Source organism: Solanum dulcamara, chromosome 4 (genome assembly GCF_947179165.1).
Source record: "Solanum dulcamara chromosome 4, daSolDulc1.2, whole genome shotgun sequence".
Taxonomy (NCBI): Eukaryota; Viridiplantae; Streptophyta; class Magnoliopsida; order Solanales; family Solanaceae; genus Solanum; species Solanum dulcamara.
In genome coordinates, this window is record NC_077240.1 from 81,125,522 (window position 1) to 81,145,011 (window position 19,490).

At 36.7% G+C, this 19,490-nt stretch overlaps 1 protein-coding gene and 1 pseudogene across 1 annotated transcript; one reads left to right on the forward strand and one right to left on the reverse strand.

The window, feature by feature from the left end:
* Positions 1-275: 275 nt before the first annotated feature.
* On the forward strand, positions 276-2,607 carry LOC129885211 (loganic acid O-methyltransferase-like). The gene is made up of 3 exons (XM_055959408.1): positions 276-382; positions 1,110-1,733; positions 2,175-2,607. Exons 1-3 carry the CDS (start codon positions 314-316, stop codon positions 2,511-2,513), a joined length of 1,032 nt encoding a protein of 343 aa, XP_055815383.1. The 5' UTR covers positions 276-313; the 3' UTR covers positions 2,514-2,607.
* An 8,896-nt stretch (positions 2,608-11,503) lies between these two features.
* LOC129884426 (loganic acid O-methyltransferase-like) lies at positions 11,504-13,423 on the reverse strand (annotated as a pseudogene).
* Between the last annotated feature and the right edge of the window lie 6,067 nt (positions 13,424-19,490).

The following is a 19,490-nucleotide window of genomic DNA, read 5'->3' on the forward strand; positions in this document are numbered from 1 at the left end:
TAATTACAAATTATGACATTGTGACATTTAAAAATTAATTGGGTAGTTGTATTATGTTATTGTGAAATTTAAATATTGATTATGGGTAGATTGTTTTAATCATCATGCAATCACATATATTTTTTAAGTTAACTATCACTATAATTAAGCAATATGTTAATTAAACATATCAAGAAAGAGATCTTATGTCATTATCAAAATTATTGTCTTTAATTACAAATAAATAAGGCTTTGCTTGCAACATTGCTATATATACTTGCATTTTTTTTTTGGCAAATTAAGTCTATAAGCAAAAAATTAAGAGATCTTCTCAATGACACATTTTTTCCCCATGAAGGGCGGTGAAGGTGTATACAGCTACACCAAAAACTCCTTATTACAGGTAATATATAATTGAGTGCTATAATTTTTCATTAAAAGTAAATTGAAAATTTAAAGTTAAATTATTCTTTAATATATAACTGTATCACTCTTTTTGAAGGTAAAAGGGTAAAAAAAATAAGATTGAGATATTTATGAATTTCATTCATTTTTTTTACTTGATCGAACAATCCAAAATTTCAGTTATTTCAGCTACATTAAATGATGTGCAAATTGGTCAGGATTCTCTAGTTTATGGTCGCTTTTTTATAGTAATAAATATTGCTTTATTGAATTTGCTTCATTATTAACCTCACGCTTCGACTTTGAACATAATAGACTAGTATCAAGATCAATTTTCAAATTAAATCGTAAAGTGTACCACATAAATTGAGAGGTTTATAATTGGAGTCTAAACTCGCCTATGTTAGATAAATTTGTGCTGAACTTAGAGGTAGAGTAATGTGTCTAAATTCTTGTAATGCAAGAACTAGAAGAGGTAAATATAGAGCATATTACTCAGCTATAGAGTTGAGTTAATTGAATACCGTTTATCGAAAAATTATATTATGTATAAAAGTCATCAAATATTACTTCTTGTGTGCGTGCTCACACACACGCACACACACCCTTAATGAAATTTCTTGATTTCCCTGATATGATTATGACCTTAATTTCAATTTCATATTCAGAGCTAGGAGAAGGTTATTTCAATGGTACACAATTTATTTATTTATTTATTTTGGTAGAGAAATGCTGCAGTAATTGCAAAAGGGATGATCAGAGAGGCAATTATTGAAAATCTTGATGTACAAACCAAAACCTTTGTTATTGTAGACATGGGATGTTCAGTTGGACCAAATACATTCTTTGCAATGCAAAATATTGTAGAAGCCATAAAAGATAAGTACCATTCTACAAGTCCTGAAATCGAATTTCATGTTTTCTTCAACGATCATGTCACGAACGATTTCAATACGCTACTCAAATTACTATTTTCCGATCAGAAGCCATATTTTGCAGCTGCAATTCCCGGTTCTTTCCATGGACGATTGTTCCCCTTGTGCTCTCTTCATATCACATATTCTTGTTACGCGTTACAATGGTTGTCTGAGGTGCCACAAGAGTTAATATACAAGAAGAATAAAGGAAAAATTCATTATGATGGTGCTTCTATTGAAGTATGGAATGCATATGTTTCTCAATTTCACAAAGACATGGGAGTATTCTTGAGTGCAAGGACAGAAGAAATTGTTCCTGGAGGCTTAATTGTTCTTATTTTGCCAGCTATTCCAAGTGAAATACAATACTCCAAAACTGGATATAAGATGTTCACATTTCTTGAGTCTAGTCTTATTGATATGGTCAATGAGGTGAGTCACTCATAACCTTATACTCTCTCCCTGTTTCAATTTGTTCTTTTGTCTAAAAAAAGTCATTGTCTAAATCTAGTAACTCTTCAATTATAACATTTAACAAGGCGTTGTTAAGACTATAAGATAAAGTTTTGGTTAAAAATTGCGAGATTCAAAAGTCGTCGTTACTTTCATAAACTCTTCTGCCTAGTCAAGCTAAGACACTTAAAATTAAATAAAAGGATTAGGAAGTATGTGCTAAATATCTTGATCTTGACTTCAAATCTCATATCCTGAATTTCTTGCATCCTCTATCCAATTGCGGAGTAAAGAATCCTAATAAGTGAATTCAAAAAATTGCAAATTCAATAAGGGGATTCTATTGAACTCCCTTCATCACATTTAGCTCTGTTACTATTTCTATTCCATTTTATGTGACACGTTTCACTTTTCATACAGGGAATTGTAGAAGAATCTCTGGTTGACTCATTCAATTTACCAATGTTTTTTCCCTCTGTCGAAGACATGACTAAAGTGGTGGAGAAAAATAGATATTTTAGCATAGAGAGAATGGAGCTAACAAATCCCCAGTCCAACATTGATGCAAAGAGTTTCATCAGTCACCTAAGAGCTGGTTTGGAAGAAAGATTCACCAAACATTTTGGTAGTAAAATTGCAGATGAAATGTTTGAGAGGACTTTGGGAAAAAATGAAGAGATTTCTGTATGGTTGGAAGATGAATATTCTAAGACTACGAGACAGCTGTTGATGGTTTTAAAATATAAAATTAATTTGTAAAGTGTTCCATTTTTATTCCTCTAAGGCATCAATGACCTATATATTTTGTATCTATCGACTATCAATTCCATCTTAAAACTTAAATTATTATGGATTGTTTGGTATGCTAGAGAAGAATAGATAGTTCTGAGAGAAAAAAATAGTATTGTTGAGTCCCTTGTTTGATTACTGACCATGGGATAAGCTACACGTACTGATCCTCCTGATCGTTACGGAGGGTCCCATAAAGGTTTCAGAAAAAAATTGACCGAAAGTCAGTTCACCAAAATATTGATTGGTTAACACACACGAAAAATGAGAAAATCGCCTAATTCCGCTTGTGCGGCACCTAAGTGTTATGAAAGAGTCGTGGATCATGCCGAGCCTACACGTACTGATATCCCGGGTACATACGGAGGATCCCATAAAGGTTTTGAAAAATATTTAACCAAAATCCACTTCACCAAAATATTCATGGGCTAACACACACGAAAACTGAGAAAATCGACTAATTTCGCTCGTGCGATCCCTATATGCTATGAATACCGCATGGATCGTAACGAGCCAACACATACTGAGTCCCCCGGGTAATTAGGGAGAGTCCCATAAAGGTTTCAGAATTTTTTTGACCAGAAGTCATTTTACCAAAATATTTATGGGCTAACACACACAAAAAATGAGAAAATCGCCTAATTCCGCTTGTGCGGCCCCTAAATACTACGAATGCACCGTGGATCATGCCGAACCCACACTTACTGATCCCTCGGATACATACAGAGGGACCCATAATGGTTTCGGAGAAAAATTGATCGAAAGCCAGTTTCTCAAAATATTAATGGGCTAACACACACACAAAAAAGAGAAAATCGCCTAATTCGCTCGATCATTCCTAAAATGCTATGAATGCACCTGGATCATGCCGAGGCCACACGTACTATTCCCCCAAATACCTACGAAGGATTTCATAATGATTTCGAAGGAAAATCGATCCAAAGCCAGTTCACCAAAATAATCATGGGCTAACACATACGAAAAAAATAAAAAAATTGCCTAATTCCGCTTGTGCGGCCCCTAAATGCTATGAATGATTTGGATCCTACCGAGGCCACAAGTACTAATACCCCGGGTACCTATAGAGGGTTCCATAACGATTTCAAAGAAAAATCGACCAAAAGCCAATTCACCATACTATTCATGGACTAACACACATAAAAATGCTCCTAAAGGCTATAAAAATAAACTATTCATGGACCCCTAAAATGCTTCTAAACGTTGTAAAAGCAAGGCCAGGGTAACTAGAGCCTCTCCCCGGGTCCTTACAGACATCCCCATGCATTTTAATTGGAAAAAAAGGTTCGGGTCCCCAGCACCCCCTGTATCCGTGAGCTAATACCCTTGAAAAACAGAGAAAATTGCTTGATTTCTGTCACGCGGCCCCTAAAATGCTTCTAAACGTGTAAAAGCCCAGCCGGGGCCATCGAAGCTGCTTATCGCGTCCTTACAAATGTACCCGTGCACTTTAATCAGAAAAAATAGCCAGGGTCCCCCGCACCCCTAGAATCCGTGAGCATACACCCACGAAAAACTGAGAAAATTACCTGATTTAGGTCGTGTGGCCCCCAAAATGCTCTTAAATGCTGTAAAAGTAAGGTCGGGGCCACCAGAGCCGCTCTTCGGGTCCATACAGACGTCCTCTTCACTTTAATATAAAAAAATGGGCTGGGTCCCGGGCACTTCCTAGCATCCGTGGGCTAACAACTACGAAAAATTGAGAAAATTGCCTGATTCCAGTCGCGTGGCCCCTAAAATGCTCCTAAATATTGTAAAGGCTTGGTCGGGGTGATTGAAGCCACTCCTCGAGTCCTTACCGATGTCCCAGTGCACTTTATTCAGAAAACACAGCACCGACACCCCTCCAACATCCATGGGCTAACACCCAAGAAAAATTAAGAAAATTGCCTGATTCTTGTCGCGCGGCCCCTAAAATGCTCTTAAATGCTATAGAAGCCTAGTGGGGGCCATCAGACTTGCTTAGCGGGTACTCACAGACGTCTCTATACACTTTAATTAGAAAAAATTGACAGGGCCACAACACCCCCAGCATTTGTGGGCTAACACCCAAGAAAAAACTGAGAAAATTGCCTGATACCTGTCGCGCGGCCCCTAAAATCCTACTAAAAGTGGTAAAATCTCAGAAGGTTCCACTAGAGCCCCTCCCTAGGTCCTTACGGATGCCCCATGAACTTTAATCGGAAAACACAACCCTGACTCCCGGTATCCCCAGCTTTCGTAGGCTAACAAACACAAAATAATGATAAAATCATCTGATTCCTGTCGTGCTTCCCCTAAAATGCTCCTAAACACTGTAAAAGCCCGATTGGGGTGACCATAGCCGCTCATCGGGTCCTTAAGGACGTCCCCATGCACTTTAATTTAAAATAATGGCCCAGGACACCAGTACCCCCTAGTATCTGTGTGCTAACACCCACGACAAATAGAGAAAATCATCCAATTTCTGTCGCACGACCCCTAAAATGCTCCTAAATATTATAAAAGCCCAACCGAGGCCATCGAAATTTCTCCCTGAGTCCTTATAGAAGTCCCCATGCACTTTAATCAGAAAAAATGGCCCAGGCCCTCGGCACCCCCAGCATCTATGGGTTAACACCCATGAAAAATTGAGAAAATAGCCTGATTTCTGTCGCATGTCCCCTAAAATGCTCTTAAACGCTGTAAAAATTTAGACGGGCCACTAGAGCCGCTCCTTGGGTCCTTAGGAACATCCCCATGCACATTAATTGGAAAAAATAGCCCAGACCCCCGGCAACACCTAACATCTCTGGGCTAACATCCATGAAAAATTGAGAAAATTGCTTAATTCCTGTTGCGCGACCCCTAAATTTTTGCTAAACGCTTTAAAGGCCCTGTCGGGGACACCTGAGCCACTCCTCAGGTCCTTAGGAAAGTCTCCATGCACTTTAATTAGAAAAAACAGCCTGGGACCCCAGCGCCCCTAGCATCCATGGGCTAAAACCTATAAAAAATTGAAAACTCGCCTGATTCCTATCGTATGGCCCCTTAAATGCTCCTAAAATCTGTAAAATCCCAGCCGAGGCAACCAGATCTACTCTCCGGTACGGAAGTCTCCATGTACTTTAATTGGAAAATAGCCCATACCCCTGGCACACCCTAGCATCTGTGAGCTAACACCCACGAAAAACTAAGAAAATCGCCTAATTTCTATCGTGCGGCCCCTAAAATGCTCTTAAACGCTTTAAAAGCCTGGTTAGGGCCACCGTATCTTCCTGGGTCCTTAGGTTCGTCCCTATGCACTTTAATCGGAAAAAATAACCCGGGCCCTGTTATCATCCAAACGCACACGCAAGTATACGTGGTCTCAAAAGTAATATGGTAGCTCTTTTTGAGAGCCGGATGTCGAACCCATAGGGAATTTGTACCTTGGCTTAGTCAGCTTTGTTTTGAATCAAAACATTTGGTGTGTGTTGCATAAGGTTGTATTTGTCTATATCGACTAAAGAAATTATTAAAACTAGATGCAAACGACTTAAGAGATATCAAATAGAATTTCTCAATTTAAAGAAAAGTCCTTGGGTTGTAGCAACTTAAGATCTCCCATTTAACCTTTCATTACCTTGATATCTAATAGATCACCAAATTACTGATTTACAGGGTTGATTTTATAATTATGATTTTTCAATCTCTAATTGCCTATTCTTGTTGACAGCCTAACTACATCGTTGAGCGGGGATAAGCGTGGACCAACAAAAAATGCTTTAATCTTTTCTTCCTGTTTAGAAACCAAACATGGTGGATAGATATGTGTCACAATCATTCTATTCACTAATTGTTCTAGACAATAGTAAAACAAACATGTTCCGTATATTTTAGTGTTCTATCTTCCTTTCGTCTTCCGATTTGAGGATAGACAACAAATATGTTTCAATGGTGATCAAGCATTAAAACAATTACAATAAAAATATAAGAGTAACTTCATAAGAACCCATTTTCAACCAAGGAAATTAAGAGTTAAACTTTCATCTAATGACTACAATCCAAGAACAAGGGAATTTAGCCTTTCATAATTTTTAATACAATTACAACGAACATCTTTTGCATAAAAATGAATCTAAGATGAAAAAGAAAGGAGAAATTATCACCAAATTAGGTCTTGAGTCTTCTCTCTTCAGCTGCCTCCCGACAAGAACAAGTGTGTGTCCATAAAAAAATGTAAAAGTGCTTTTATATGGCCCGAAAATGTGTTGTTAAAGTAATTGCACTGAAGTCCGCGATGCGGACTTGCTTTGTTTCAATATAATCATTCATTTACCCGCTTTTGGGATAATTTCAGCTCGTCTATGTCTGAGGTCTGCGACGCAGAGGTGTCGCGGACTACACTGCCTGGCAAAATAATTTCCAATTTCAATTTCTGACCGCAGACTCCCTAGGTCCGCGATGCGGAGCTGTTGCGGACAACACTGTTTTGCCAAACAAATTCAAGTGTTGAATTTGATAATAAACTCCCCAGGTCTGCAATGTGGAGCTGTCGCGGACCACACTGTCTCGAAAAGTATTTTCTTTTCCTAATTTTTTTATTCTTCAAGTCTAAAGTCTGCGACGCGGAGCTGTCGTGGACCACACTTTTTTGACATACATGCCAACTTTCTTGTGAATTTATTTCTCCCTTAGAGTTTCGATATCCATCAAATTATGCTTCTTAATTCCCATCGTGCTCACTTAGACCTGAAAGTTTCTAAACACATTATTTAGTTGCCATAATATGAAATATGAATAATATGGACTCGACTTTAGGAGCTTTATAGGGGTTTTAGTTGCTATTGGGCACGTAAATGTGCCCAAGATCAGGCCCCCAACACCCCTAGCATCCGTGGGCTAACACCCGCGAAAGACTAATAAAATAACTTGATTCTTTTTGCGCGGGCCATAAAATGCTTTTAAACATTGTAAAGGCCAGTTGAGGCAACCAGAGCCTCTCCTCGGGTTCTTACGGACATCCTCATGCACTTTAATTATGAAAAACAACCCGAGCCCCCGACGCCCCCAGCATCCATGGGCTAATACTCGTGAAAAACTTAGAAAATTGTTTTATTCCTGTCGCGCGGCCTCTAAAATTCTTCTAAACACTGTAAAAGTCTGACCGAGCCACTAGAGCCTCTTCCCGGGTCCTTGCGTACATTTCCATTCACTTTAATCTGAAAACACAGCCTGGACCCTCGGCACCCCCAGCATCCGTGGGCTAAAATCCACAAAAAACTGAGAAAATCACCTGATCCCTATCACGCAGCACCTAAAAATGCTCCTAAATATTGTAAAAGTCCGGTCGGAGATATCAGATCCACTTAACGAGTCCTTACAGACGTCCTCCTTCCCTTTAATTAGAAAAAATGGCTCGGGCCACCGGCACCCCCAAGAATCCGTAGCCTAACACTCACTAAAAACTGAGAAAATCGTCTAATTCCTACCGCGCGGCCCCTAAAATGCTCCAAAATGTGGTAAAAGCCCTGGTGATTCCACCAGAGTCTCTTTTCGAGTCCTTATGAATGTTCCCATGAACTTTAATCGGAAAAAACGACCCAGGCTCCCAGCAGCCTAGGATCCGTGGGCTAACACCCATAAAAAATTGATAAAATTGCTTGGTTCCTATCGTGCAACCCCTAAAAATGCTCCTAAACATTGTAAAATCTCAATCAAGGCCATAGATCCGCTCCCAAGGTCTTTACGGATGTCCTCATACACTTTAATTGGAAAATATGGCCCGGGCCCCCGACACCCCCCAGTACCCGTGGGCAAACACCCACGAAAAATAGAGAATATTGCCCGATTCCTATTATGCGGACCCTAAATTGCTCCTAAACACTTTAAAAGCCCGGTCGAGGCCAAAGGAACTGCTCGCCGTGTCCTTACAGACGTCTCCATGAACTTTAATTAGAAAAAAGGCCCGGGACGCCAGCACCCCCTAGCATCAGTGGGCTAACACCTATGAAAAACTGAGAAAATCGCCTGATTCCTGTTGTGTGGCTCCTAAATTGCTCCTAAACACATTAAAAGCCTGAAAGGGGCATCGAAACCGCTCTTCGAGTCCTTATGGACGTCCCCATGTACTTTAATCAGAAAAAATGGCTTGAGCCCAAGCAGTCTTCTTTCCAATGCCACCAAGATTATAATTTTTGGAGTTCGAAGTCAAAAGTTATGACTATTTTACTACAGACTAGTACTGCAGGAATTTCAGGCCTGGGCGACCACTGCAGGAAATTTAGGCTTGGCGCAACGCGCCACTATAGCGCCAGAAAACAGCCTCAGTAGTTTGGTCCTTGGCGCGACGCGCCACTATTAGATGTGCAGGGTTTTAAGCCTATTTTGGCTTGGCGCTGCAGTGGCGCGACGCGCCACTATAGCGCCAGTAAGATTTTTACCAGTTTTCCAGATTTTTGAAGAGGGGCAACTTGGACTTTTCCCCTAATTATATATACCCAACTTGGGACATTTTGGGATGATATTTTCAGCCTCCTCACCTCCCAAAAATCCTAATCTTCATCCCCTCTTCTCTTCCAAACATCTCCAACAAGATTTGCCCTCAAAAATTCAAGGATTCAAGCGTCCCATTGAAGACCCAACAACAAGGTTTCCTCAAAAGCTACTCTAAGGTATGTAAGGCTAACCTAAAATATGGATTGAGTTCTTCCATATGCCCATAGATGTGTTAGGTAGAAGTTGTGAAAGATTTGAACCTTTTATGAAGATTTTTCTTGAAATTTTTTTAAACTCTAGAATATTTTTATGTACTAGAAATTGATTGGCGATTTTCATGACTTGAATGACTAAATAGTTATATTTCATATTGTTGACTACAAATGAATTTTGTATATAAATTCATATGTATTGATGGTGTTCTTGAGTTGAGTTTTGTTGAGAGTATGAATTCATGTATTCATTCACATGAATCCAAGATGAGATTTCTTTTGGTCATAATTTGTCTTGACTTTGAGATGGATGGTTTGTGTATGTGTATTGATTGGAATGAAAAGAATTAAATGGAATAGTTACGATGTGATAATGATATTTGATGATGATGCGATGATGATGTTTGACGATGATGTGAATGAAGAGGTTATGTTGATGAGGATGTTGTGTGATGAAGTAGATTGGAGTCTAATGTGATTATGTGATATGTGATTTGCATAAATTGATTTGATTGGAGACTTATGAGCATTTTGAAAATAAATGATCTTTTGAGAAGGTGTTTTAAATAAATGATTGTGAGCATTTTCGCATAAACTACTTATACACTATTTTGAATTTTAAAGAATGATTATTTTTATCTTTGATTTAAAAAGGAGTTTAAGTATGAGTTGAGTTTGAGGAGCCTCTAAATTATCGTTTTTGAAAATAAATATTTTGAGTATAAATGAGTTGAGTATTTTTACATTAAAATATCTATTTTGAGTTTGAGTTGAGGAGTTGGAATTATATTTTAAATGCATAATATTTTCTACATCCATTGAGTTGAGATGGTATCAAATTTGAAGAGAAGAGTTTGATGATTGAGATGAGTTGATTTGAAAGAAGGTCCAATGAGACCAAATTGATTGAGTTTTGAAAAGAGTCCAATGAGACTAAATGAGTTGATTTGAAATTAAGTCCTAAGAGACTAAATGAGTATTTTGAATATTTTACTTACTTAATAGCTATGTGTGTATTGAGTCTTGGGAGGAGTATTGAGCACCGAATTGGGTAAGATATAGTCCATACTCAAATCCCATAAACTACGCCACCAACGTAGGAAGGGATTGTACCGTGTCGGATGTTTTCCTATTTCATTATCCTGAAATGATAGGACTTGATTGATTAATGGATTCATGATTAGTTTGAGTCGTTCATACCCTGGCAAGTATGAACGGATGGAGCAACAACATGACTCATTGTGCATCACCTATATATAGGTGGTGAGATTGTTGTCGGTTAGAGAAACTCCCAAATTGAGTGGATTGTGCATGATATGATTGGTTTGATTGTGATTGTAGCTGATTGAGTTGAATCGTAAAATATTGCATAATTTAATTTGCATATTTATTGAGTTGAGTCCTTTGAGTTGATTGTCGAGTTGATTGTATATGACCGGATTAGATTAGATGATAGGTGATTGGATTGTGTACGATTGGATCGGATTAGATGATGTGTGATGGATTGGATTAGGTGATATGTGATTGGATTGAATAGAATCGTATATGATTGGATTTGAACTGTATTGTACATGATTGGATTGGATTGGATTGTATGGTGTGTGATTGGTCGTTGTCTAAAATGTATTCTTACTTTGGACTTATGGTACTTTGATTGAGTCTCTCTTATTTTTCTGAAGTGAGATATTCGAACCAACATTATTCTTCCTTGAGGTATGTTTCATTCTGCCATATTACATACTCGTACATTCCATGTACTGACGTCCATTTGGACCTACATCGTTTCATGATGCAGCGACAGGTTTAAGAGATCGTCACTAGGAGCACCATTGAGGATCTATTCACACTCAGTGTATTGGTGAGTCCTCCCCTACATTCGGAGGACACCGTTTATGTTATTCTTGCGTCGAGTTAGCCTTTTTCATTTTGATTTGAGGTAGCCATGAACATGTCATTGGAATCAATTAGATAGTAGTGATAGAGGCTTCATAGACTAGATAGTGATGGGTCAATTGAGTATTTTAATTCCTTGAATTATTTTTGTCAAACTATTTTTATGACAAAGATTAGAGTTTGATTTGTTGGTCCATGACCTTTCTTTATTGAGTTAGATCGTTGATTTGGATTGCCCACCAAATTATTTCTTTATTTTAAACTTTCCGCTGACTGAACGAATGAACGAATATGTGATCAGGCTATGTGGTTCGCTTGGGAGCTAGAAATGGTTCCTGAGTGCTGGTCACGTCTAGGGTACCCTCTCGGGGCATGACACATTTCATCTGCAATTTTGCTTCAAAAATATTTGGTGAATATTCCTTCTAAACCAGCTCTTAGGTGACTGATGACACTCTTTGCATCAATGTTGGACTGGGGATTTGTAAGCTCCATTCTCTCTATGCTAAAATAACCATTTTTCTCTACTACTTTAGTCATGTCATCAGCAGAGGGAAAATATATTGGCAAATTGAATGAGTCAACCAGAGATTCTTCTATAATTCCCTATATGGAAAAGGAAATTAAACGTGTCGCATAAAATGGGATAGAAGCAAGTGACATAGCTAAATGTAACAAAGGGGTTCAATTAAATTTACAATTTTTTGAACTCCCTTATTAGGATTCTTGACTCCGCAATTGTTTAGAAGATCCAAGATATTTAGCAAATACTCCCATCGTTTCATTTCAAGAGTTAAAGAAAGTCTGAGAGACTTTTGAATTTTGCGATCTTAAATTAATAATGTGTGTATCAAAATTTCATACTATGATCTTAAACATGTCATGTTAGATGTTATAACTACAGAGTTACTAAATTTAGAGAAAGTAAAGCAACGTTTTTCCAATGAAAAAAAGTACAGCGCCAAATATAAATTGAAACAGAAAGAGTGTTAGGTTATAAGTGACTCACCTCATTGACCATATCAATAAGACTAGACTCAAGAAATGTGAACATCTTAAATCCAATTTTGGAGTATTGGTATTTCACTTGGAATAGCTGGCAAAATAAGAACAATTAAGCCTCCAGGAACAATTTCCTCTGCCCTTGCACTCAAGAATTCTCCCATGTCTTTGTGAAATTGATCAACATATGCATTCCATACTTCAATAGAAGCACCATCATAATGAATTCTTCCTGTATATTAACTCCTTTGGCACTTGGGAAAACCAATTTATCGCGCAACAAGAATACGATATATGAAGAGAGCACGAAGGGAACAATCGTTCATAGAAAGAACCGGGAATTGCAGCTGCAAAATATGGTTTTTGATCCAAAAATAGTGATTTGAATAGGGTATTGAAATTGTTCATGACATGATCATTGAAGAAAACATGAAATTCGATTTCAGAACTTGTAGAATGGTACTTATCTTTTATGGTTTCTACAATATTTTGCATTGCAAAAAATGTGTTTGGTCCACCTGGACATCCCATGTCTACAATAAGAAATGTTTTGGTTTGTACCTCAAGATTTTCAATAATTGCCTCTCTTATCATCCCTTTAGCATTATCTGCAAGCTTTTTCTACAAAAATAAAAAAAAAATTGTGTGAAAAGTTGAAGCTAAGGTCATAATCATATAGTAGCGGCAAACTCAGAAATTTTGTTAAGAATGTTTAAGTATGCAAAAAAATATATTTATATAATTTTCAATTCACTAAAGTCAATAGGTGAGTTATGCTCCATATTTTCCTCAGCTAATTCTTGCTTTACAAGAATTTAGACAATTTCTACATAAGTTCAGCACAAATTTATCTAACATAGGCAAGTTCGGACACCAAATGTAATTACTTCATGTGTCTTAATTTATGTCGCACACTTTTCTATTTAATTTGAAACGAACTTGATGCTAGTCTATTATGTTCAAAGTCGAAGCATAAGACTATTAATGAAGTAAACTCAATAAAGCAATAACTGGTACTAAGAGAAGCCTTCATAAACTAGAGAACTTGACCAATTTGCAGATCATTTAATGTAGATAAAATAACTGGGATTTCGGATTATTCAATTAAGTAAAAGAAACTTAATGAAATTCATTAAAAAGTTGTATTAAAAAGAAGAAGAAAAAAAGATCAATTCCAATGGTATAAATTAAGTGGTCATATATATAAATATATAGATATACTATACCTGTATTAAGGAGTTTTTGGTGTAGCTATATACACCTTTACCACCCTTCATGGGGAAAACCTCTGTCATTATGGAATTATATTTAAGATCTCTTAATTTGCCCAAAAAAAAAAAGAACTGCAAATATAGATAACAATTTAGCAAGCAAAAGTCCTATTTATGTGCAATTCTAGGCAATAATTTTGATGTTGACATAAGATCTCTTTCTTGATATGTTATTTTCTAGAATATATGAGATTACATGATGACATAATACACTCATCTAGTGCCCATGAGGAGTAATCTTTTCCAGAAATATCAAGAGCAGTAAATTCAATTTTGGAAATATTTGCCATTTTATAAAAATAAAATTAAATAAAACTCTTACCACTTTTGTTACCTTGAAAAATTAGCCGGAGCCTCGTGCTGATAACGTGTTATAAAAATAACTAGCTTGGCAAAATTAAGTAAAATTATTGAAAGAGAGATATTGAGGGAAACAGAACACAAGAGAGAAAGAGGGGAATTGCGTATATGTATTTCTGTTCTTCACTTTCTTTCATTGCCAATTCATGGCAATATATATAGAGAAATTAGTGTTAGAAGATGATTAGTGGGCTGCCCACTTTTAGTGGGCCCCACTTTAATATATTATGTAGTGGACATTCCACTTAATATGTGGACATTCCACTTAACACTCCCCCTTGGATGTCCACGTGTAATGTGTTTACATAAAAACACTTTACAAGAAATAATATACTAAGTTATTCTGATGTTGTGCCTCGTTAAAACCTTACTAGGAAAAAACCCAGTGGGAAAAACCTAATGAAGGAAAAAGAGAACACAGATCTAGTAATACGCCTTGATTGCTGCCTCATTAAAAACCTTGCCAGGAAAACCCAGTGGGACAAAACCGTGGTTAAGGGAAAAAGAGTGCAGCGCGTATTTTACTCCCCCTGATGAAAATTTCATTTGATATTTTGGAGACGGCGCATTCCAACCTTATGCCTTAACTTCTCAAAAGTTAATGTTGGTAATGCCTTTGTGAATAAATCTGCAAGATTATCACTTGAACGAACTTGTTGTACATCAATTTCACTATTCTTCTGAAGATCATGTGTGAAGAATAATTTTGGTGAAATGTGTTTCGTTCTGTCTCCTTTTATGAAGCCACCTTTCAATTGAGCTATGCACACGGCATTGTCTTCGAATATAATTGTGGGTATTTTAACATTATTTTCCAGACCACATCTTTCTTTGATGAACTATATCATCGATCTCAACCATACACATTCTCTACTTGCTTCATGAATTGCTATTATTTCAGCATGATTTGAAGAAGTAGCAACAATGAACTGTTTTGTAGATCGCCATGATATAACAGTCCCTCTGTGTGTAAACAGATAACCTGTCTGAGATCGAGCTTTATGTGGGTCTGATAAATAACCTGCATCTGCATAACCAATAAGGTCTGCGCAACCTTTGTTAGTATAAAACAAACCCATATCAATAGTACCCTTCAGGTATCGCAAAATATGTTTGATACCGTTCCAATGCCTTCGTGTTGAGGATGAACTATACCTTGCTAGCAAATTAACAGAAAATATTATATCAGGTCTAGTTGCGTTAGCAAGATACATAAGTGCGCCAATAGCACTGAGATATGGTACTTCAGGACCAAGAATTTCTTCATCCTTTTCTGGAGGTCGAAATTGATCTTTTTCCACTTCAAGTGATCGAACAACCATTGGAGTACTTAATGGATGTGCTTTTTCCATGTAAAATCTTTTTAAGATTTTCTCCGTGTAGGCAGATTGATGAACAAAAACTCTGTCTGCTAAATGTTCAATTTGCAGACCTAGACAAAGTTTTGTCTTTCCAAGGTCTTTCATTTCAAATTCTTTCTTTAGATATTCAATTGCCTTTTGTACCTCTTCAGGGGTTCCAATGAAATTTATGTCATCAACATAAACGGTGAGTATAACAAACTCTGATTCCGTTTTCTTAATAAAAACACATGGACAAATAACATCATTAATATAGCCTTCACTTATTAAGTACTCACTTAGGCGATTATACCACATGCGCCCTAATTGTTTCAGACCATATAATGATCTTTGTAATTTTATTGAGTATACTTCCCGAGACTTTTTACATGCTTCAGGCAATTTTAATCCTTCTGGGATTTTCATGTAAATTTCATTATCAAGTGAACCATAAAGGTAAGCTGTAACCACATCCATTAGGTGTATTTCAAGATTTTTATGTACAGCTAAACTGATGAGATATCAAAATGTTATTCCATCCATAACCGGTGAATATATTTCTTCATAGTTGACTCCGGGTTTTTGAGAGAATCCTTGTGCAACAAGGCGTGCCTTATATCTTACAATTTCATTTCTCTCATTTCGTTTTCTAACAAAAATCCATTTATAGCCAACTGGTTTTACACCTTCAGGGGTTTGGACTACAGGTCCAAAAACCTCACGTTTAGCAAATGAGTCTAATTCTGATTGAATTGCCTTTTGCCATTCTGGTCAATCACATCTTCATCGACATTCTTCGATGGATTTAGGCTCAAGACTTTCACTATCTTGCATGAGGTTAAGTGCAACATTATATGCAAAAACATTATCAACCGTAATTTTAGATCGATCTAATTTTATCTCATCACCGAAAGAACTTATTGAAAGTTCTTCATTCACTTGAGTCTCGGGTTCACTGATTTCTTTAGGAATATCAGGTTTACTCAAATCTTGACCTTCTTTAGGAGGTTCTATTGTAGTATCATCTTTATTATTTCTCACGCTTCTCTTTCTAGGATTTTTATCCTTTGAACCCAACGGTCTACCACGCTTTTGGCGTGTTTGGGATTCAGAAGCTATGATACTTGTAGATGGTCCTTTTGGGATATTAATCCGGATAGGTACATTCACTGTAGGGATATGTAACTTAGTTATCCGTTTCAAATCAGTAAATGCATCTGGCATTTGATTTGCTATTTTCTGCAAGTGGATGATCTTTTGGACTTCTTGTTCACATATGCGGATACGTGGATCAAAATGTGATAGTGATGAAATTTTCCACGCAATTTCTTTTTCTTTTTCTTTTTCGGGTTCCTTTTTCTCTCTCCCTAATGACGGGAAAATTATTTCATCAAACCGACAATCTGCAAATCGAGCAGTGAATAAATCTCCAGTCAACGGTTCAAGGTATCGAATAATAGAGGGTGAGTCAAACCCAACATATATGCCCAACCTTCGTTGAGGGCCCATTTTTGTACGTTGTGGTGGTGCTACAGACACGTATACCGCACAACCAAAATTTCTTAAATGGGCTATATTTAGTTCATGACCAAATACTAATTGTGACGGAGAATATTTATTATAATGTGTCGGTCTGAGACGTACAAGTGCTGCTGCATGTAAGATAACATGACCCCAAACAGTTATTGACAATTTTGTTTTCATTAGTAAAGGTCTTGCTATCAATTGTAGGCGCTTTATAAATGACTCTGCAAGGCCATTTTGAGTATAAACATGAGCAACAGGATGTTTAATTTTTATTCCAATTGATAAGCAATAATCAGTAAAAGCTTGAGATGTAAATTCTCCAGCATTATCAAGGCGAATGGCCTTAATTGGATAATCTGAGAATTGCGCCCTTAATTTTATTATTTGTGCTAACAACTTTGCAAACGCCAGGTTGCGAGATGATAATAAGCACACATGAGACCATCTAGATGATGCATCTATTAGGACCATAAAATATCTAAACAATCCACTAGGTGAATGAATAGGTCCACATATATCTCCATGTATACGCTCTAAAAAGCCAGGAGATTCGATGCCAACCTTCAGGGTCGATGGTCTGGCAATTAATTTGCCTTGATAACAAGCAGCACATGAAAATTCATCATTTGTAAGAATCTTCTGGTTCTTTAACGGATGTCCAGTTGAATTTTCAAGAATTCGTCTCATCATTATTGATCCAGGATGACCTATTCGATCATGTCATAGCACAAATATATTTGGATCAGTAAACTTCTGGTTTACGATAATATGTGCTTCAATTGTACTATTTTTTGCATAATATAGGCCAGATGACAGAGTTGGTAATTTTTTCAAAATATATTTCTGGCCTGAGACACTCTTGGTTATACCAAGATATTCAATATTTATTTCATTTAGTGTCTCAACATGATATCCATTTCTGCGGATATCTTTAAAACTTAACAAGTTTCTTGGGGATTTAGAAGAAAATAGTGCATCTTCTATAACAATTTTTGTTCCCTTAGGCAGAATTATAGTAGCTCTTCCGGAGTCTTCTATCATTTTTGAATTACCAGAAATTGTAGTAACATTAGCTTTTCTTCTAAGTAAATTGGAAAAATATTTCTCATCTTTAAATATAGCATGGGTTGTTCCACTATCAATTACACAAATATCCTCGTGATTTATCATTGATCCAAATAAGATTTGAGGCATTTCCATACTTTCTTCACAAAGAAAGAAAGTCAATATTATAATTAATACATAATTTATTATACAAAATTTTATTTTATTACATGGATCTAGAAAAAATACAAACATAATATTTAATACATACAACAACAAAGAGAATTGTTTAAATATTATCGGGCTTATCAACATTCATATTTACTTCTGGAAATTAAAGAAATCAGCTACATCCAAATGCATGGGCTCAATATTATCTTCAGAGATAAAATTTGTCTCTGGATTATTTTCTGCCATTTTCAAAGATGCCTGATATAGCTGAACAAGGCGCTTTGATGACCGACAAATTCGCGACCAGTGCCCCACACCTCCACATCTATGACATATTGTTTCTGAATTATTCTTCGGTAAAGCTTCTGGCTTTTTACCCTGTCTTTTATATTGTTGATTATTTCTCGGTGTCAGCCGAGCATCATGATTAAAATTTCTTCTTTGACTACGACCACGACCACGACCACGACTGGGGCCATGGCCTCTTTCTCGTTGGTTAGAATTTGCCTGATTCACTTCAGGGAGTGGCAAAGAACCAACGGGCCGACTATCATGATTTTTCATTAATAATTCATTATGGCGTTCAGCAATAAGTAAGTGAGATAATAATTCAGAATATTTTGTAAAGCCTTTTTCGCGATATTGCTGCTGCAGGAGCATATTCGCGGGTGGAAATGTAGAGTATGTTTTTTCAAGTTTATCTTGTTCCGTGATTTCATCTCCGCATAAAGTTAACTGAGCTATAATTCGAAATAAAGCAGAATTATATTCAGTTATATTTTTAAAGTCCATTAGTCTCAGATTCAACCAGTCATGACGTGCTTGTGGAAGCATGACCAACTTCAGGTGGCTATACCTTTCTTTTAAATTTTTTCACAATTTCAAGGGATCTTTTTAATGTAAGATATTGTAATTTAAGACCCTCGTCAAGATGGTGGCGGAGGAAAATCATAGCTTTTGCACGGTCTTGACTAGATGCCTGGTTATCATCTTTGATAGTGTCTGCCAGACCCATCGATTCAAGATGAATTTCGGCATCTAGTGCCCATGAGGAGTAATCTTTTCCAGAAATATCAAGAGCAGTAAATTCAATTTTGGAAATATTTGCCATTTTATAAAAATAAAATTAAATAAAACTCTTACCACTTTTGTTACCTTGAAAAATTAGCCGGAGCCTCGTGCTGATAACGTGTTATAAAAATAACTAGCTTGGCAAAATTAAGTAAAATTATTGAAAGAGAGATATTGAGTGAAACAGAACACAAGAGAGAAAGAGGGGAATTGCGTATATGTATTTCTGTTCTTCACTTTCTTTCATTGCCAATTCATGGCAATATATATAGAGAAATTAGTGTTAGAAGATGATTAGTGGGCTGCCCACTTTTAGTGGGCGTCACTTTAATATATTATGTAGTGGACATTCCACTTAACAAATGTCACAATGACAGTATGACATAGGACACTGCCCAATAAATATTTTAAATGTCACAATGACATAATACAACAATCCAAACAATTTTTAAATGTCACAATGACATATTATTGTACAAATATCCAATGATATATATGTCACGATCCAAATTAGGATGCCATAAGCATTGAGCGTTATTCGACATCCAATGACTCTGACGTCTATGTATTGATCCCTTAACTCTAACGTATCGACTACTT